At 55.1% G+C, this 20,900-nt stretch overlaps 1 protein-coding gene across 10 annotated transcripts in view; it reads right to left on the bottom strand.

Annotated features, from left to right (window-relative positions):
• Positions 1 to 20,900, bottom strand: part of LOC105183373 (uncharacterized) — a 54,460-nt gene that overhangs the window by 14,793 nt on the left and 18,767 nt on the right. For 8 of the 10 annotated variants that reach the window (XM_025307536.1, XM_025307539.1, XM_025307538.1 and 5 more), the window contains exons 5-8: positions 19,230 to 19,824; positions 3,231 to 3,474; positions 2,322 to 2,542; positions 989 to 1,196 (exon numbers count right to left, since the gene is read on the bottom strand). In XM_025307536.1, the coding sequence (XP_025163321.1) occupies positions 989 to 1,196; positions 2,322 to 2,542; positions 3,231 to 3,474; positions 19,230 to 19,824 (1,268 nt within the window). The remainder of the gene's footprint in view (positions 1 to 988; positions 1,197 to 2,321; positions 2,543 to 3,230; positions 3,475 to 19,229; positions 19,825 to 20,900) is intronic. The other 2 variants (XM_025307534.1, XM_025307533.1) reach the window with 2 other exon arrangements.

The raw sequence follows: 20,900 nt of genomic DNA, 5'->3' as shown, positions 1-20,900 counted from the left end.
TTCGCCTCGAGCGGACGAGGGTGTGAAAAGACGCAGGGGGTGATCTATTTCGGTGGCGACGGCCGCGAGACTATCGAAATAGCGACTCGGTCTCGGCGATGCACCGCTCGGAATCGCGCAGGATAGCGCGTCGGGATCGTCTGCGACGAACGAAAGAAAGAAGGGGGGAGAGAGAGAGAGAGGGAGAGAGAGAGAGAGAGAGAGAGAGAGAGAGAGAAGGTCGCGATGTGCCAACCGGTGCTGACCGCGGTCGGGGTCGAAGCACAATTCGCGAGCCACTTCCGCGGTTGTGCGGCGGTGCCGCGCACCGATACGATATCTGTCGGCGATCACTTTGACCGCGCTTCTCGAAATACACGCCCGACCGAAGATAGAACCGAGGTCGAAGAATTACTCTTTGATCGATGAATTCGGGACCAAATCGAGCACGCGGTGTCTAAATTTGACAATGGCAATTGTGGCGTTAATGACAGGCGTCTTCAGGGTGCTCGCGATCCACGTGGACTGGGAAGATTTATGTACATCTGATGTGCGAGGTACACTCTGATCAATGCAACACTCCGTCGGGGCAGAAAGAAAGAAAGAAAGAAAGAAAGAGAAAGAGAATCCATCAGGAAGAGCCAACGAGGCTTCGTCGGTATGGGAGACCATCGAGAAACAGAGAAAATACGTTCAAATACGTTTAATTCGTTCTAAAGACCGACCTGTTTTGACCTCTGCGATGCGTAGAGCCAGCTGAGATGCATAGAGCGACGGAGATAGATAGATCGATCGATAGATAAAAAGAGAGAGAGAGAGATAATGAAAAAAAAAACAGACAGATGAGAAGAGAAGGTAGCTTGCAGTAAAGGTGACACCAGAGGCGACAAAAAAACATTAAAAAGTAGGAAAAACTCAAAATTACCTTCATGGCGGAGAGCAAAGGTGATGGTGGTTGTGGTGTTGGTGGGATGTATATTTTTTGTGGCGGGAGTTGTTTAGTGCTCACCTCGGGGGCTGGTCGACCTCGCTCCGCCCCTGTCGTCCCAATCTTCAGGTCGAGGTCGAGGCGAGAGTCTGCCGCCGCCGCCGCCGCCGACCTCTTGGCCGCTCTGCACGTAGTGCACGATGGCCGAGGTCACCTCCTTTATCGAGTTCCGCACCTCCAGCTGCTGATTCGTTGTCTGCTGCTGCTGATGTTGCTGCTGCTGCTGTTGCTGCGAAAGAAGCATAAAGCCCGAAAAGTTCACAGACGCTCCAAGTACTCCCGGTCGAGAATAAACGGATACGGATACGCCCTCCGAGGAGGAGGACGAGGAGGAGGTCATCGAGACGATCGCGGGAGGAATCGTTGCGAGAGAGAATGCTCGGCAAACGGACAAACGGACAGACAGACGGACAGACAGACAGACAGACAGACAGACGGACGGACGGACGGACGGATGAACAGATGGATAGACGTTTGTACATGTCCGCGGAGGAGAAGCCGCGGAAGATGCGAGACGACACGACGACACGACGAGCTTTCGCTGCCGAGAATTCTAACTTTAGCGAGCGGCGGCGTCGCGCTTGCGCGCTTTCGTCCGCGGAAAATTAAAAATAAATCGCACAAAGAGCAAGACGCAAAACTCGCGTCCCGGCGACGCGAAAAGGAGCGGAGGGTGGGGAGTGTGGAGGGCTCGCGGTTTGATTCGAGTTGCGAGGACGAGTCCTCGCAAAAGTCCGCGCGTCAAGTCGAGCTTGGCGAGCGCATGGAGCCGGAGGAGGAGGGAGGGGGAGGAGAATTGGCCGAATCGCCGCGCGACGATGAGGAGATGATGGGGCGAATTTCCACCCCACAGACGCGACTTGGCGTGGAAATTCCTCCGAGGGAAAATTGCAGCTGGCTCGTTCATCGTCGCGCTCAATCGGCTCCGCTTCTTCGTCTGCGTGCACATCCGCGGGGATTAGCGCGTGTATGTCCCCCTCCCCCCCTGTGGATATCGATTGGCGAACGAGTCGGAATTCTAAAAGCGCCGGGGCGCGGGAGAAAGCGGACGTCGAGCGCGCTGACGTCAATCATCTCGACGCTGGATTTTGCATTTACCGGTCTCGGGATTCTCCGGCCAGACAATCGCGCGGCGGCGGCCCTGTTTCACGGCCGGGGCCGCGATCGATGGTCGCGCCGAGTGCCGAGTTGATTCAGCCTCTCCCGCCTCCGCCGCCTCATCTTCGTGGCGCGATTAGCCGCGAAATGATTGCGCGGCGAGTCGGCGTGTCGCGACAGCGACTGGTCGATAGGACAAATCACCGGAGGACAATTCGGGCGGGTCAAGAGGGAGGCGGGGGGGGGGGGGAGTTACCTTGTTTGCGGCCTGCAGCTGAGGAAGTATACCCTGAGCGAGACGTTCCGCCGGCGTGCGCGGGTTGGTCAGTCGTTCCTGAGAACGCCAGCCCAAGTAGGGCTGTCGGTGGTTGAAGGACGACCTGGCCGAACTCGCTGGCGAACTGCCGGCGCTGTTGAGCAAGCTGGTACTCCATCTCGAGAACACGGGAGGCGTGGGACTGGGACTCAGAAGGGCACCTGCGGCAGCGGAAGCGGCAATTAGTACGATCCTGCGTCGTGGCGGGGAGGAGGAATCCTAGTGAATTTCACGTGGATTCGCGGCCACCTCCAGCGGCGCGGCTGGATCTCTCCTGATTGTCCCAGTGGGAAAGCAGCGTAGAGGCGATGGAAACAAAGTTACCTTGAAAGTTGTCGTCAACACAATCCAGGAAATTACTGTGCCTCGTGCTTTCTACCGATATACGCTTTGCCGTAGACACGGAAGAGACTTCGAGTTGTGAAAATCGCTCGAAAAAGCCGCGCCAGGCCACGCGCGAGGCTTAATATCGGCTTGTTCGGCAAGTCCGTGGGGATTTTTGCGCGAAAGTTCAAGCCAATAACGCCGCCCTGACTTTTTTTTTCGTTTTTCACACCGTCGACAGATTATTGAAGCAAGTTGCGTCCAAAGTGCGCAGATATCGGCTTTGAAGCCTCCGCAAGAATCCCCGCGGGTTCATCGAGCCACCTGAAGCAGCCATCGACATGAAACAGCATACACATCTTCTCGTTGGTTTTTTTCGTGTTTTTGCATTCACGAATAATCGTCGCGATTTCGCGCGATTTCTTAGTCCAGGACCGCGAACTGTCCTTCTTCTCCGGCGCGACACCCAGTCTCCCTGGGAGCGAGTCCCGCCTCAGTCGAAGGTGAGTTCTCTTCTCGTCTTACCTGTGGTCGGCTGTCGGTTGGAAGACGACGAGAGGGACGACAGGGAGGTGGTCTTGGAGCCGAGGGCGCGCCACCCTCCGTGCTGCGACGCGTCCGAGTGTCTCTTCAGTCGGAAGCCGTCGCGGGCTGCCGGCGAATTCTTGTACCAGTCAGGCACGTTCAGCCGCTGCAGCGACCGCTGCACGCGGAGTTCGTGCTCGCTTGGCACGCGCTCGCCCACCTTCTGCAGCTCATTCTCCGGCGGCTGCAACCACAAGCAAGTTTTTCGCGTCCTTCAGCGTTCGCAGCGGATTGCGTGGGATTAATCGGTGAGAACACCGCGCTCTCTCACCGCGGCAAATCGAGAGAAACATGCTCGCGCGCGCGAGTTCCGAAACAAAGCTCGTAGGCGACTTGACATCCTGAGCCGGTCATCACGTCCATCACGATTTCTGCCGAGTCTGAGCAAATTTGTCTCTCGTTGTCCGTCGAACGAGACCAAATTCACAGCGACATCGGATGGAGCCGGAGTCGAGGGAAACCGAGTCTTCGGGCAAACGGCCGAATGGCGACCGTGTCTTCAAGTCTTCGTCTCGGAACTTGCGCGCGAGAAAGAGAAAGAAAGAGAGAGAAAGAGAGAGAGAGAGAGAGAGATTGCTGGCTAAAAATCTAATCGCGTCCGACTGATCGTCGACACTCGTGTCTAAATTACACACACACACGACTACGTCTAATCTCCGGCGGAGTGTCACCGTCGACGTTCCCCAGCCCTCAGCCGTGAAAGATCCCGTCCGACGCGCGGGGGGGGGGTGAGCGCGACGCTTTCGGGTAGCACCCGGGACCTTGTCCGGTGGCGTGCAGCTGACAGATGAACGAACGGTAGTTGTGGCGTGCGAAGCGGTGCGAGAGAGAGAGAGAGAGAGAGAGAGAGAGAGAGAGAGCGAGAGAGAGAGAGAGAGAGAGAGAGAGAGACAAAGATTAATAGAGCAAGAGAGGCGGACGAAAGGAAGAAGATAAGTAAATAAAATAATAATAAATTTTGTTATCGCGCGCGCGCGTCCCTTTCCCTTCGTCGAAGGGACGGATAGACGATCGCATTCTCAGTGCCAAATATAAGGAGGAGAGACTTGCCCTCTGAGAGGGTGAAATAATGAAGAAAAAAAAAGAAAAAAGAAACTTGAGAAGAATTGAGAGAAAGAGGAGGAAAGCAGGGGGAAGGGTGAGATTGTGAAAGGAAGAGAGAGAGAGAGAGAGAGAGAGAGAGAGAGAGAGAGAGAGAGAGAGAGAGAGAGAGAGAGATCGATCCTGCTCTTGCGAAAGTTTCAGGGACAAACCTGCGTCAAGGTCGACACGAGGTCTTCGTCGCAGCTTCTCGACGACGCGGACTCGATGAAAATTCGACACGCCGCACTACGAACGAGCTCGAGAACCGCCGTCATCTTGTGTGAGCGTGAGAAAGAGAGAGAGAGAGAGAGGGAGAGAGAGAGAGAGAGAAAGAGAGCCGTGGGTCGATCCTAGCGGATCTACAATCGGGGATGCGTCTGCTCCGAGGAGACGCGACGTCGTCGACGTGGCGCTCGCCAATCTGGGAACGACACTGCACATTTTATTCGCCGCCTCTCGCCCCTACCTTCAGGTCATCGTTTCTCTTTTCTTTTTTTTTATCGCCGGACAGCTCCACTCTCGTCATCGACGCGTTACCGGCCGCCACCCTCTCTCGGTCGGTCTACTTTAACTTACTGGTCGAAGGAAAAGGAAGCGCTCGCGAGAATCCGACGCGCTTACGCAACGTCGACGTGTTGATTAATATTCCGACGGACGCCGTTCGGAAGCCGGCCCGATTCATCATATTTCTCACCGCGTGCCGGCGACTTCTTCTAGCCGATGCTAATCGCGCGGGAGGGCGTAACGCGTAACGGATGCGCGCGAGACGTGCGTGCGTGCGTGCGTGCGTGCGATTTTCACGCGCGCAGCAGGCCTAACGGGACGTCGGGGAGCAACAACGGATGGCTTCCACGTTCCGTCCTCTTCGTCATCGAACGAGGGACCGCTGTTCGTCGCGCACATGTGCGTTCATGCGTGCGTGCGTGCGCGCGCGCTTGCCGGTTTCCAAGGAAAATATTTTTCAAGGCATCACGTCGTGGCATCGCTCGATCCCCCCTCTCTCCCCGCGGTACAGAGGGACCCTCTGTGTTTGATAAATATTTCCCCAAGGCGAAGCCTTTCCCTGTCTTCATGGCAGACGTATCGACGTCTCGTCGAAGTGACAGCGCGGGGAGGGAAGTTGAGTCGACGCGAACAAATGAGCAAACTGCTGCGTTGAATTTTCTCTTTAGTCGAACTTGCGCGCGACCGAGTGTCGAAAGATGAGGGCGAAAATCGAGGGAAGGTTTCTTCTTCTTCTTCTTCTTCTTCCTTTAATCGATCCCCTGGGTCCGCGCGAAGAGATGTTAATGGAAGTGGTGGCGGTTTCAAAAGTACGAGAGGCCAAGGTTGAAGGCGGGATACGAGCGATTCGCGTATGCGGAAATGTGGCGGGCGTTTACGTAATGCGGATAGGAAGAGCATGCGGCGAGAGAGAGAGAGAGAGAGAGAGAGAGAGAGAGAGAGAGAGAGAGAGAGAGAGAGAGAGAGAGAGAGAGAGATGCGAAGACGGTCTCGGATCGATCTCGCGGGCTAAATTTTTGATAGAAAGGGACGCCCGTTACCGTCGAAAACATTCGAATCCCACAAACCGCGAGATGTTCCACGTCGGAATCTCGCTGGCGAGTTTATCTCGGAGACCTTATCCGAAGTCGAAGGCCGCATCACACTAATCCGACTAACGAATCGACGACAAAAGAGACGCCGACGGGCGAAACGACGCGAAATGAAACATCGAGACGAAGAAGAGGAGAGGAAGAGAGACGCGGAGCGAGCTCCGATCGACGGAGCGGCATCACACAGCGACGTCGAGGCTTTGTGTCCTTATCTAAGAAAAAATTTCTACGCACACATACACACAACGCCAAGGTTCGATATCGCGTTGCGTACGGATGCATTACGTTGCGTAATGAATGCGTGCGCGAGTCTCGTGTGTCCGCGCGCGGGGATGCGGCGGCGCTAATTTTAATTACGCCCGTCGCCTTTACCTCCCCCCCATCCCGTCATTCGTCGTCGTCGTCGTCGTCGTCGACATCATCGCCGTCGCCGTCGTCAATTGACGCGAATTGGGGGAAAGCCACGTCAAAGACGCGGTACAGCACATCCGCCATTAGGCGGCCAAAGACCCCGCGCTTCTCTCCCTCCTCCTCCCCCTCTCTCTCTCTCGCATACTCCCGGCGCAAGTGCATGTGCATCGCGTCGATGCATCCTGTTCCAGCTGCATCCGCAAGTGCACACACTGCCGATATCGCCCCGAGACGAGAGCGCGCTATCTAGGGTCGCCCGTGACATTTCCACAAGTAATTTACTCCTCTGCGAAGTCGTTCGTTAAATCCTAGACAGCTCTTCGACTGACTCTCTAGAGCAAGAGGGGGAAGGGCGGGAATTATGTAAAATTCCTTCATTCATCATGCATGCGCGCTCCAGCCGGCAAAAGTTGTCTCAACGGGTTCTACGCATTTCCCGATCGAGTATGCATGACCGATCCATTGTCGATCGATTGTTCGCGAAGAGGCGGGATAACGACGCGCGAAATCGCCGCGCGACTTCGCAGCGTCGATCGGATCTCTCGTTGGATCAAGAACAACGCGCGGTTTCCCCGAGCGAGCAGCAAGCCCGGCGCGCCGCGATTTACCGATTTTTCCACCACGAAAGCTCCGGAAAGCTCGCCAACAGCCGCGTTAATTACGAGCGCAAAGTTGGTCACGCACGTGCACGCGATCGCCGCCCGCACGCGGCAATCTCTTTCACGCGATAATAGCAATATAAATCCTCCGCGTGTGTGTATGTGTGTGTGTGTGTGTGTGGGGAGGAGGAGGGGGGGATTCGGGGACACGTCCTATAGTCATGAGGAGGGGGGGGGGGGAAGAGAGCCGCGACGTCGCCGCCGGCTTTTGCCACCATTCATTGTTAACCGCCATCGATTGCGATTGTTTTCGAAGGCTGTCGGCTTGAATAATGCACCCACACGGCGGAAGTTGCTGAACTTTCCCCCGGCCACGCGACGAACTTCGGAGTTGCATCGCCTCGCGCGTTAATAATTTCTGCGCGCGCGTTTCTTATCGTGGAAACGCGACTCGTCGCGGGTGCTGCGCTGCGCGTACACACACAAGCGCGCGCGCATATGCGGATACACACATGTCGACGAAGTGTGTCGAGAAAATGAATTGCCGCAGCTGGCCGGACTGGTCGCGGCCAGCCGATAACGATAACGCGGAGAAGCCATCGGAGCGCGCGAGCGTCGCCGATCTCTCGTCGTGCAATCCGCGCGGATTCGAGGCTGACCGCCCGCGAAATCGATCGTGAAATTATGTCGCGGAGGGGCTGCCCTCCCGTGGACGAATGAACAGCAAATCGCGGTCGATCATTCCGTCGATTTCTCACCGCGCATGAAATCTCTCGAATTGCTGAAAATTCGCGCGAAGCGACAGCGAAACACCCGGCGTTTAACCCCGGACTCATCGTGTGCAAACGCGAGCAAACGCGCTCCAATCGGAAACGAAATGAATTTACCGCCGCGAGACGCCGGAGTGCATCACGAAGTCGCCTCTTGAATTTCGAACGAAAACATCCGATCGGGAGTGAAAAATTTACTTTGCGTCGGCTGAGAAGCAGCACGCCGAGCGGTTCGCGCGGCCATCGCGCTTCGCTCCTCCTCGGGCGGAATTCCACGCGGTCCAAGAGGTTTCCGAGGCTTTTAATTAAAGACCCCACCTTCTCCAGTTAACGAACGGCCGTTGAATTAGCTAATTACGAAATTACACTTGCGTCTGCGCACTTACGCATCCTGGATTTCCGCCTGATGACGCGGCGGGAATATCGCTCGCGCTTCGCAGATGCGTGCGCGCGCTGTTACGTTCCGACGTTACACGTTCGAAATGATTATAATAATTTCTTCGTGAATAGGGGAGAGACACTTTTTATAGAGAGACGAGTTTATTCGAATATATGTATATATATTTAAATATATGCTACGAGAGGAACAGGAGGTGTTCCTTACGGGAACACAAGACGACTCGAGACTGACGAACGGTTTCGTGAGAAGTTTAGAGGAAAACTACCATCAAAGAAAAGGGATGGGGGGGGGGGGTCATAAAAGTAGATATTGTCATAAAGCAATATTTGAAAAGGGATAGGAATGTTCGGGACATAGGTAAACAGACTAGGGCCGGAAAGATACGGAGATAGGAGTTAGGAACGTAATAGCGCGCGGACTCGACTTCGCGGGAACGAGAAGTCGTCGTTTTAGCACGCGAGCGGAATAACCGCGCGGAGATCTGCGCGCCATGTGCGCGCGGCCTTTGTTTCGCAACTTTCTAGCGGAGCCGAAGGTCCCTCCTCGTGCGCGCGTCCGTCGACATCGCGGCCAGATTCGCCGCGACGATCCTTGTCCTTCGCAGGCTCGATCGGTCCTCTCTATTCGCCTCTCGCGATTTTTCCCAATTTCGCGGCCCGGCCAGCCGTTCCCCGCTCGGTCATCGAGTTATTTTCGCATCGGCGAAATGTCGTCGTCGTCGTCGTCGTCGTCGTCGTCGTCGTCGTCGTCGTCGCGCGGCGGCTGCGTCGCTAATAATTGCGGGTTTAATTGACGCAAATTCGCGGCGAGGTCGGCGAGAGAGCGCGTAGGTACGGCCGGCTTTGACGAAGCCTTCGCATTTGCCAGCCAGCGGCTCCTTCCGATCGTCCCCATCTTGTGTCTAAATATAATACGGTACGATGCAACGCAATATGAGCGAAACAGAAGATCGTTTGAATGAACGCAGCGATGAGCGCGAACTTCGGTCGGAGGGAACGGGGCTTTAGCCCGTCTCCGTTTCACATTCGAATTTGCCTGACCAGCGCGACTCCGTCCGGTTCCGATTCCGAAAGTATGACAATTTTGTCGAAGTTAGGCAGAAAGCAGAAGGACCGAAGGACTGAATTTCGACGGATTTCGCAATCCTCAGCTCAGACCTCAGCCACAGGTATAAGAAAGAACAGTAGGTTCACTAGTACTCGGTGGCGGTGCTTTTGATCTCAGGTGTTACAAGGTGCCCCATGTTATTGCGCAGATTATAATTTGAATGACAATGAATAGTAGCTAAAACAGATTTATTGCTGTTTTTCAATATTTACTGTCAAATCTGTAATATACATTACAAAATAATATAAAAATACGAACTATTATTGATATAATATGTCAATAATATTATAATCAATAATATATAGCATATTACTAATTATAATATAGAAAGATGTATATATATATATATACAGGGTGCTAAATTTCAAACATAACAGGTAAAAAATCTCAAAAACTAAATGATATTGAGGTTCGCCTTTTTTTTTATATATATTGCATTGTTTCGAAGGGGACACATTTTGATTAAAAAATTTAACACTTTGCAAATTTACATTTGCACTTTATTATACAACATTTATACCCACCTCTTTCATTCATTTTACTGATTTTAATAAAATAACAACAATATTATATTAAAAATTCGGTCATATGGTTAATCGTTGCTTACACTCGCACATTTTGACAGCTATTGGCCACCACATTGTTGATTGTTGTGCAGTTCGGTCATGCGCCTCAAACGACCGTTCGCACTATTTTGTGCTGAGTGAACCCACTGTTCTTTCTTATACTCGGCGTGTGTGTACTCAGCGGAAAATTCTTTCGAGCTCGAGCTCGAACACTTCTCTCGGCCTCTTCGCGTGGCCTCGCGAAAGTCGCGGCGATTTTCGGCGCGTCAGCCGTTAGCAAACGACCGGAGAGATCGGTGACTTCTCGCGTCCGGTGAATGTAACAAGGCTTCGTCGGAGAACTCGAACGAGTCCCTCGAGGTTCACGACACTGCGCTGCCTGTCGTGGGTACACGTGGGCACGAGGAGCGCCCACACGTCGCGGATTCTCGACTCGCCCCGCGGTGCGGCGGCGGCGGCGGCCTTCGGCTCTCTCGCCCGGCGCCGAGTGTTGGCGTCTCACGCAACTGCCTCTTTCTTTCCTCAGCCCGACACGGCGGATCTAAACGTAATCGACGCCCGCGATTTTTGCGGAATCGTCGAGAGCCTCGCCGAGAGCCGCGGCGCGCGAGGAGAGACCACGCGGTTTATCCTGCTCTCCTCTTCGGAGCGCGAGGAGAACTTTCCGCTCATTTCTCATTCACCGGCGAAGAAAGAGGAGGCGTCGTCATCGCGGCTCGAAGTCGCAAACTCGCGCGGGACGGACGTCCCGCTTCGATCGCGCGCTCCGCTTTTACCGGATACCGACTTTCGGGAACGCAACTTGACGTCCAAACGATTCGCTTTCAAGCTGTCACGCGGATTAAAGCCAGCCCTCGTGCACGCGCGCGAGCTGTTGGTTGTTTCCTCCCTATTATGTGCCCCGAGATCTTTCATCCGAAATAGGCTGCTAAAGTGGGTCAAATACAACAGGGAGCAGGGAGCGCGCGACATAGGGGTGGCCGACTGGGGAGGGTCAACTGTTGGGCCAACCCTCGACGGCGCTCTTCGTTTTCGACACTGATCCGAAAATTATCCGGCTCCCGCGGAAGCCACTTTCGAACTTTCCAGCGTTGCTCTTCGAAAAGGGAAGAAGAAAGACGAGCTTCGCGTTCTCGAAAGGCGAAACGAGTGAGAACGCGAAAACCGGGGCCGGCTCCTCCGCGAGAGACGAGTTGCGCGTGTCCTTTCTGCGGGAAATATTGTAAAAGGAGCGCGAATAGAATTCCTTCGATTTAGATACACCTGGTTCCAGAGTTCCATTCTAAAACCGTCGGCACTTGCATAATGTTACCGATACGCGGTTACAGTTAGCGGAATGTCGAGACTCCCTTTCTCGATCTCGACATGCCAGCTGCACACTGCTCGCGTGTGGGATGCATATGCGAGTGCATGCAGGTGCAGCGAGAGACTTCGAATCGATTTGCGAGAACCCACGGGCGACACAATCTCTCGAGGCCCGCCGAGGCGGGACGAGACACGCGATTTTTGGCCGCGCGATCAGCGACGTTTTCGCAAATAAACCGGAAGCGACGCGACGCGGTTTGAGTTTAAGCGGCGGCGGCGGCGGCGGCGGCGGTCCGTCGAAAGAGCCGCGGGAGGATCTCAGCGACTCGGGCAGTGAGAAATAGCCGCCTAACTGGACTATTTTATTAATAAAACTTAACGACCTCCCGACACGATCCCGACTAGTTAATTCTCGCGTGATCGCCGCTCTCCATTAATGAGCCCCTCTTCCCTCTTCCTGGACTTCCCTGGAAGCGGGATCTCTCGCTCTCGCAGAACGCTCGCGGAAAGCGACAGTACTCTTTTCCTCGAGATGATGCTGAAAACACACCGGCACTCAGAATCGCAGAAGCGAACGCTTCTCGTTCTCGAGGTTAGAATGAGTTCCGCGACTCCAGCGATGAGCGAATGTTTCGCTCGATTAAAACGAACACGTTCCTGCGACGATGAGGCACTCCATCCAGGCTCGCTCTTCAATCTCGAGTGAAAATATCCAGCCGACGATTCAGAGAGCGAGCGAGATAAATCCACTTAATACGAGAGACGAGAGTCGTTTTCGAAATCAGGCGCGGCTCGAGTGCGAGATCTTCCTGCGAGAACTTTAGACAGCAGGAGGAGACTCCCGAGGAGGAAGAAGGAAGGCAGAGGAAAAGGAAGAAGACGCGCACCGCTACCGAGGTTTGATCAAACAGCAACGAGAATTTTGAAATTGCGCGCGCTGTATCTTGTCTATTCAGTTGATTCTTTTTTCGTGTGTTGGTAGCACTACCAGTGACGTACCAGTGTCAATTCAGTTCAGGTAGCTGCGCGATGCTTGGTTTGTGTTTGGCGAGCGAATGAATAATAAAACGAGTACTTCAGTGTGTTTGGCGATTTCAGTTGTGTGGCGAAATCAGTCGGATCAGAGAGCATGCCCCGCTTTACTTATCCAACATGGTTCTTGGCGAAACACAACACTGTTGTGATGCCGCAACCACCTTATTCTCCCCGAGACATGGCCCCCTGTGACTTTTTCCTATTTCCTAAACTCAAAAAGACACTCAAAGGACAACGTTTTTCAACAATAGATAAGGTAAAGGCGAAATCGCGGATCCAGCTCAAGACGATATCTAAAGAGGCGTTCGTTCCACCAGTGTTTCTCAAACTGGAAACTACGTTGGCATATAAGTGTATAATATCACAGAGAGACTACTTTGAAGGAGATGGCATAAACATTGAAGATTAAATAAATATTTTCCGAGAAAATTAAAAATTCTCCTTACTTTTTGATCAAACCTCGCGTAGAATATCGTCTATTCATTCCTTTGCTTTTTTTCCGAGAGAGAATGACGAATTCGACGTGGTAGCCTCTCGCTCGGTGGTCGAGAATCGACGACGAGCCAGCCATGACTATCGATCGGCACATTCACTCAATGCAAACGGACGACTGCGCGTGATTCATTGACATTACCGTGACCCCCTTATAATCCTTGCCGCCTGCCGAGACGAAGCAGCCTTCGTCGTGTTCATCGCAACATCTCGGACACCCCGAAATCGCGACACGTTCCGCTCGCTCGTCGGGCTCATCGAAACACGACGTGACCCGGGAACCTTCGTCGTCGTTGGCCAGTCATGGGGCAATTTACGCGCTCATCCGGCCCGAACGTCGAAACTGACCGGGCGCCGTAATCGCGGCGAATTGCGTGAAATTTGCGGACAATTTCGCTAACAGGAATATCCGCGCGCGCGCGAACGTCATCGCGCCGTGCTCGGCGAATGACGGACGGCGCATTGCGAAACAATCCTATAGTCGCAATGTAATACAATCGCGACCAGTTTTCCCGCGGACCTCGCGCGCTTTGTCGAATGATGAATTTCGGGTTCATTCGGGCCGGCGGATAGAGGCAGTTCTCGCGATGTGTGTGTGTGTGTGTGTGCATCGCGATCGCGAAGCATGTAAACTAATGAATATTAATTAAAGATTTACGTCGCTGCGCCACGCGCAGAGCCTCATAGTCTACGCGAGAGCGTCACGGTCGGCGTCGAGCGGGGTAAAAAGGAAGAAAAATACCGGTTTCCGGCTCTCGCTCCGCGAGATCGGCTCGAAATTATGTTGATGATTAATACTTTGCATTAATGCGGATGCCTGGCGGCTTGACATCATCCTAGCGGACTTGCGCGAGGATGATCACGGCAATTAGTACTTTTTACGGCGGCAATTTGCATGCCCGGCATGGAGCAACCGAAATCAGGACGCGAGGGATATCAATTGCAAATCGTTGGCTGCTTGTCAGCCTCAACGCGTCAACGAGAAAAATAGTCCTCCGGAAATAACACAAATAAATCCGCGGGTGTGGTCTCCTTCTCGAGCGCGTCGAGAAATCCATGAGCGAAATTCGCGAAGAAACGTAGCACCGAGCGGAGAATGTTGCAAACTTTTACAAACAGTCGGAGCCGACAATTATTAATCAGAACGATAACGGTAATCATAGTTTCACGAGACACATCACGAGACATATCACGATCATAAAACCACGTCGCGCGCTTGTCCCAATTACGTAAACGAATAAATACATAATTACAAAGCCACGTGACAATGACCGTAATTTACACGGACGGTTTCGCCGTCCCGCAATTTTCCCGTAGCTCCCGCGAAAAAGGAGCAGTGCGGGAGATGCGTCGCCCGACTGCAATTATCTCACTCTCTATAAAGAGTCAGAGAGCTGAGCATCAAATACTCTGGAGACACTCTAATAGCCGAGGAAAATGTTTCCCTCAACGCGGGGCCTCCTTCCCTCTCTCTCTCTCTCTTTAAACGCACGAGACCCCGCGGCACCGCGAGAAGATCGCGCGCGGCTTCCCCGCGGAACAACAGGCTGAATAAAAACGAAACCGTCTCTTCGGGGGGTCAACATGACACAGATTCGCTCGGTGAAGGTGGATTCGCGAGGCGGAATGAGAGATCGGTTATGCCGCGTGTGTGTGTCGCGGCGGAGACGCGTATCGCGAGACGACGAAGCGTAACACACACATGTGCACACACACACACACACATACACACACACGCACGCACACGTGCCGCCGAGCCGACTGCTGGTGTTCGTCGATCAATACGCCACGTAGCTAGTGGCAGCGAGATGAGAGGAGGAAGCTGAAGAGCAGGCGGATTGCAAAGAGAGGGAGGCATTGTTGAAGCCATGGACACCGCGCGGGTCGCTGATATTTGCATAGCGCGCGGTCCAGAAATTCGCGCGACCATGTTCGGGATCTCCTCGCTAATCCCCGTCCAGCAGATTGCTGGAAATTAAGCGCGTGCGCGCTCGCTACATTCATCGCCGGCCTCTAATTAGGGGCTTTTGCGCCGCGGGAGAAAACGATCCGCGCGCGTATTTATTCTTATCGCTCTCTCCGACTTCCCTGAAGATTCCTCGGCCGCCCGGAAACGACGGACTCGAAGGACCCGTATTCTCGCCGGATGATACCCTTCGATGCACGAAAGGCAAGCGCGATCTGCTTTAATTTACGAGTCTCCGCAGACCTCGGCCGGATTCTGAAGAGAGCGAAATTTCTCTCGACGAGATGCGATTTTCCGGAATTATTCATCATCACCTCCTCCTCTTCCTCCTCCTCCTCCTTCTCCTCCTCCTGCGAAGATGCCTAGGCCTCCATTGCTGCTTTCCCAGCGATAAGGACCACCGCTCTTGATAAGCAATGAGGATGTCACACGCTCGCGCGGTATTTTTATCTGAGCGGCTATCGATTATCTCGGGAAACAAGGCGCGCGCGCGCGAGAGAGAGAGAGAGAGAGAGAGAGAGAGAGAGAGAGAGAAAGAGTGCCTCCTCGTATATTTCCGGCGAAGAGAAGCTGTCCTCGCTCTGACAGCGTGTTCGGCGACCCGTCGTTCCACCCGTCGTCTCGCCGACAGTCTTCGAAGATATTCGCCGGGTGCGCGATCAAAGGATTTCTCCGTCGCTTGCGCTTCCTCTTCGGGGTGGCCGTCTTTGTCGACGATACTTTGTCGAGTCTTCCCCCTAGATTCCGGAAGAATGTGCGCGAGGGGTTATCGACCTGTCGCGTCGATTTCGCCCTCGAATTCCCGCGTGCCCCTCCTCTTTTTCGCCTCTTTTCCGCTTACGTAATGACAGGCGAGAGACTCGGCCGTAGAAGAACGGGACAAGAGAGAAAGAGAGCAGGAGGCACGCAAAAGGGAGGAAATAGAAGAAGAAGGGTGACAATGGAGGACGACGAGCGCGACGAGATAAAGGGGAGTAGTACTCGGCGAGCGGCCTGATTTCAGAGCGCCTGAGAAAGGACGACTGCACGACGGGTGTTCCGCGAGCGTGCGAGCGAGCGAGCGAGTCCTCGCGCGGTGATTACAAGCGGGAAGGCTCCGCGGCACGCGTGCGAATAATTTTCCGGTTCTCCGGGAGGCCTCTCCGCGAGAGGCTGCTCAACGAAAGAGGTCGGTTGCATTGGAAATTCGCGCCGCGAGAGAGTGTGATTCTCAGAAGCGCGCGTTCGCCGCCGTTCCGGAAGAAACATCCTATCTAAATTCGCTCCTTTCCCACGCATCCCCTCCCCCTCCCCCTTGCGCCCCGCCTTGCTCCGTCGGGCGCGTTTGCGTGAGGAAATTCGTGAAAATCCGTGCACTAGGCGATTTCCCATTCTCTCTCTCTCTGTTCCCCCCCCCCTTCTCTCTCTCTCTCTCTCTCTCTCTCTCTCTCTCTCTCTCTCTCTCTCTCTCTCTCGAGCGTCGGAGCACTCGCAAGTAGGACAGCTAGCGAGCAGCGAAGATGGCGACTGTTAAAGAGAGCCGTAGTCGACGAGCGCGTAGCGTTAATTGAGCCGATCGAAACGTGTGCACGCGTGAAAAGGAAGGGCGTGAGCGGGCCGAGGGGCGTGCAGGTTCAACGATCTTCATTACGCGCGTATGTGTGTCCGTTTAAGAGGCTCGCGGTGAACGAATGATCGACGCGGCTCCCACGATGTGCGGCGATCATCCAGCGGAGACCGTCCCATGAAGCGTAACCCCATGACCGTCGACCCTTATTAAAGCCACCTTCCTCTTACGCTCGGCTAGGTCACGTACGAGGTGTCGCGAAAGTAAGCACGACAGTGACCGATCCTGTCGCTCGGTCCCCGGCCGATTAGTCTTCGAACATGTCGCGACCGCCTCGTCACGCGCATGCCGATTGCGAGGATTTTTTTTTTAATTGACGAGACTGCTTTTACATATATATATATATATATATATACACACACACGCGCGCGCGCGCACACACAAAGGATAAAAAGCGCGCAAGCATGCCCGACGGCTAAAGGCGAAAAAAGTTGGACAGGGCACATTTATTTAGCACATTATCACAGTTTGTTCATCGCGCGGCGACCGACAAAACGGAAAATCGATCCTCTGGACCGAAGTCGACCGAGAGTGCCTCGGCGAACATGCCTGCAGAACGAGGTTGCCGCGGCAATAATTATATCACGTGCGCAACGTGCGGTGGGATCGATGCCTCCTATCTTCCGCGGACGAGTAACACACACACACACACACACACACACACACACACACACACACACACACACACACACACACACACACACACACGCACGCACACACACACACACACACACACACACACACACACACACGGAGAGTCGCGCCATCGCGAGAAACATCGCCGGGGAGAAAGCAGGACGAACGGAAAGATAGAGGAGACTCGAGAGCGTCTCTGTCGGGCGCGAGTTCCCCGCGCTGATTGTTCGCGGTTTGGATCCACGACGTCGTGTGAGAGCGGGCGACTCGAAATTTATTTATTCATTTTCTCAATTATTCACTTACCGACTCCCCGACGTGCGGGAGCAATAACGCGAAGTCGCGTGTCCCGGAGGTTTGTCATTCGCAATCGGGAAAGCCGGCACTCGCGATCATTTATTCACAGGCAACGAAAGATCCTGCCGCGTGCGACAGGGTGAAACAAAGCAGCGCGTGCACCGAGAAAGGATGATGTAAATAAATAAACAAAACGGAAAGATTCTCCAAAGATTTCTTTCTCAGCCGCGCAACGGAACGGATTTTGCAGGAGGAACAGAGACTTCTCTTTCTCTTAAGAGAGAGAAATGCAAAGATCTGGATTAAAGAGAATACTCGGAAATTGGAAATGATAATTGTGTCCGACGGGGTCGCGTCGCCCCGAGTCACCCCTAGAGCGCTCTAGGGAGGAGTCTATGGGAAACTACGCCAATGCGGAAGAGAGATTCTACGGCACTCGTTGTCGCACCTCGCGGAAGGAGCCTCTATCGATCCTCGCCGCGATATACCTAGGGCGACAGAGGCCGGGAGAGAGAGAGAGAGAGAGAGAGAGAGAGAGAAAGAGAGAGAGAGAGAGAGAGAGAGAGAGAGAGAGAGAGAGAGAGAGAGAGAGGGAAAAAGGAAGCAGAATTGTAGGAAGGTATCGGCGACTAAAAGGAGCCCGGCCGCCCGGCGAAACTCAATTTAGTCAACCTGTCGATACGCGGCCACCCTCGTGGCGATATGTAGCATCGAGGGCGAGATTAGAGCGCGGTTACGGCGATTTGTCCGTCAAGGTACTCAGGATCGGGAGGGTTCTGGAGATGTAAACGGAGACCGCGGTGAAGGCGGACGAGCGACCGCGCGTTGAAACGAAGCTCCGGTCGAGACGCGCTCGACGAGCGATGCTAATCGCTCATCCGAGTCGTTTCCTAATTATTCGCAGCATCCAACCGCTCGGAGGGTACTCGCCCTTCCCGGGCGAGAGAGAGAGAGAGAGAGAGAGAGAGAGATGGAGGGGAGAAACTTTCGGGGCCTGATTCAGTCCTCGCCCGGAAGAGGGAAATTGCTGCGAGAGACTCGGCGTGCCTAGCCTCGTCAAAAACGCAACCGCCAACAGATCGTCATGCATTGTGCACGAAACGGAGGAAATCGTATCGGACAGACACACACAGAGGCAGCAGAGACACGCGAGCCGGAACATCGGGTGACATTGACGGCTCGCACGCGACGCGACGATAATTAAATGAATGCTAATTCCTGTCGCAATGACGGAGTCAAGAGCACGCAGTACGGGTTAATTAGCGCGGCGTGAATCTTCCGTCCGTCCACATTCCGATCTCCCTACATTGCAAAAGATCAATTGATCCTCGCGCTGTTTGTGTGTGTGTGTGTGTGTGTGTGTGTGTGACTGCGAGTTACTTCGCGGCACTCCACCTGGGCGTTCGACAAATTCCGCGCGGCGCGATTTTCGCCGCGCGACCTTCGAAGATCCACCCGCCGAGCCGCGCGCGATCGATACCGTCGCCTTGAGTCGATCTAATCGACCTGGACGACGTCTCGGATCGCAGCGAGCGTGCGCGCGGATCTCCGAGATTCACCGCACGCGATCGACCTCAGAGTCGCGCGTAACCGATCTCGCAAGGCGAGCGCGACACGTACCGCAACTCGAGCGATTGCCGTCGCTTCGTTTAGCCGAACGGCAAAATTCCCCCCGGAACTTCTCTCCGTCTCTCCCCCGCAGCGTCGCGCGGAGGCTCGGCCGATCGATCTCGCTGATCGAGGATCAGGCCGATCTCAAGGCGACCGCGAGCTCGGTTTCTTCCCTCGACGGTCCTCGGAGCGCGTCGAGATCGATCCGACGACGTCTCTCCTCCGACGAATTCCATGCTGCTCGTCACTTCGACGTTCCTCCCGTTGTCTGTCCCAACAACGGAGAACGTCGAGTGACCTTTGCACCGAGGGGAAGACACAGAGGCAGCGAGCGAGCGAGCGAGCGAGCGAGAGAGAGAGAGAGAGAGAGAGAGAGAGAGAGAGAGAGAGAGAGAGAGAGAGAGAGAGAGAGAGAGAGAGAGAGAGAGAGAACGAGCCAAGAAGAGACTTGACGACTCACCTTGACGAAATGTAGGTTCTCCTTGTCGAGGAGGAACTCCATGGACTTGTGGGGCCGCTGGTGGATGGCGGACGCGGCGGCGTCGTCGCGGGGGCTCCTGTGCGAAGCGCCGACGGGCGACTGGGGTACGTGGAGGGCGTGCTCTGGCCGCGGCCGCGGCGCCGCCGAGGTGTGGTTGAGGTCGAGCAGGCTGCGGGTCTTCTTGCCGGCGGTGGTGGCGGCGGCAGCGGCAGCGGCGGCGGCGGCAGCAGCAGCGGCGGCGGCGGCGGTTTGACCGGCGCGCGTCAACGACGCCGTCGTCGTCGTCGTCGTCGTCGTTGTCGTCCTGTTCCCGTAGTTCGTGTTGATCACGGCCTCGTCGAGGTCGGTCTCCAGCAGGCCGACCGGGCGCTCCTGGGCGGCCTGCATCGCGCGCGCCTTCGCCATCTCGATCGCCGCCGGGTTGCCAAGGTCCGTGGCGGCGCGTCGGCGCGACGCCGACGCCGACGCCGACGCCGACGCTGTCGACGCCGACGCCCGCGTGCTCAGTGCGGCGACGCGCGGCGGCTGCGGCGGCAGGGGTGGTTTGCTGGACACTGGCGCCCTCCCGTTACTGCTGCAACAACGACGGAATGTTCTTTAGGCTATTCGGGGAGGGTGTGTGTGTGGGGAGGGGGGTGACGCAGGGGTAGTCGTGTGGGTGATATCGCGGGAGCGTCGCGCTGATACGAACGGCCGACTGTGGTGCGCACCGCGCCACAACCAGGACATCATCTTCTGGAGCGCTGTCTCGGGGACGTGCGGAAGGGTGCTGGTGGTGATCGTGATGGTGATGGTGATGATGAGCGAGGTCCGCGCTGGTGACCACGAGGTTCGTCGACTGACCTACGTCGCACAACACTGTGCGTCGCAGCGATGCGATGCGAGGCGTCGCGTTGCGTCGGGGACGTATGCGCGGGTTAATTGGATATCGACGTTGCATCGACGGTTTTATAAGGGTCACCCTGTCGGTGCGGTGGGGAGGCTTCTTCGCGCTAATTAGCTCGTGTTAATTAGGCTTCCGCGAGTCTCAGGCGAGACGTCAGTCTTGCCGACATCGGCGATCGCGGTGCATCGCGCCGCGCGCGTTCTTTCGTCGCGCGAGCTTTCTTTTCCTCCCTCGCCCCCTCCCTTTTTTCTCTTTTTCCTTTTCCTTTTCATCTTCCGCCACCCCAATTCACCGGTGCGGGCCGGGGTAATTGCCGTGTTAAACGGTTATCGCACGAGGAGAGCGCGCTGAAAGCGACCTTTGCGTTACGTAAAGCTTACAACGACGCTCATTTCGTCTCGCCTTTGTGCCGAGGCGACGGCGAGACAGTGCAGCCCCCGGGGAACGAGAGCGCGCACGGTTTTGTTCTACGACCGCCGTTGTTCACGAGGTAATTGGAAATTGGCGTTTTAACGTTGTGCCGCGACGCGGCATCGGTTTTCGATAATGCGGTGGCGGTGGCGGCGGTTGCCGGCCGGGACAACGGCGCGTTCCTCGCCTCGCCTCGACGAGCGTTCGTTCGTTCGTTCGTTCGTCTGCCGCCTCCGCGCATGAGCGGCATTTCCGAGAATATTTAATCCTTTGCCTACGCATTCGAACACGTCCAACGTTATCAACGTTCGAAAGAATTAACGCCCAAAATCTTATCGCGACGTCACCGCGGT

Source organism: Harpegnathos saltator, unplaced genomic scaffold, assembly GCF_003227715.2.
Source record: "Harpegnathos saltator strain DR-91 unplaced genomic scaffold, Hsal_v8.6 scaffold9, whole genome shotgun sequence".
NCBI classification, from domain to species: Eukaryota; Metazoa; Arthropoda; class Insecta; order Hymenoptera; family Formicidae; genus Harpegnathos; species Harpegnathos saltator.
Note: the sequence above shows the minus strand (reverse complement) of the source record. Positions and strands in the feature narration are given on the sequence as shown.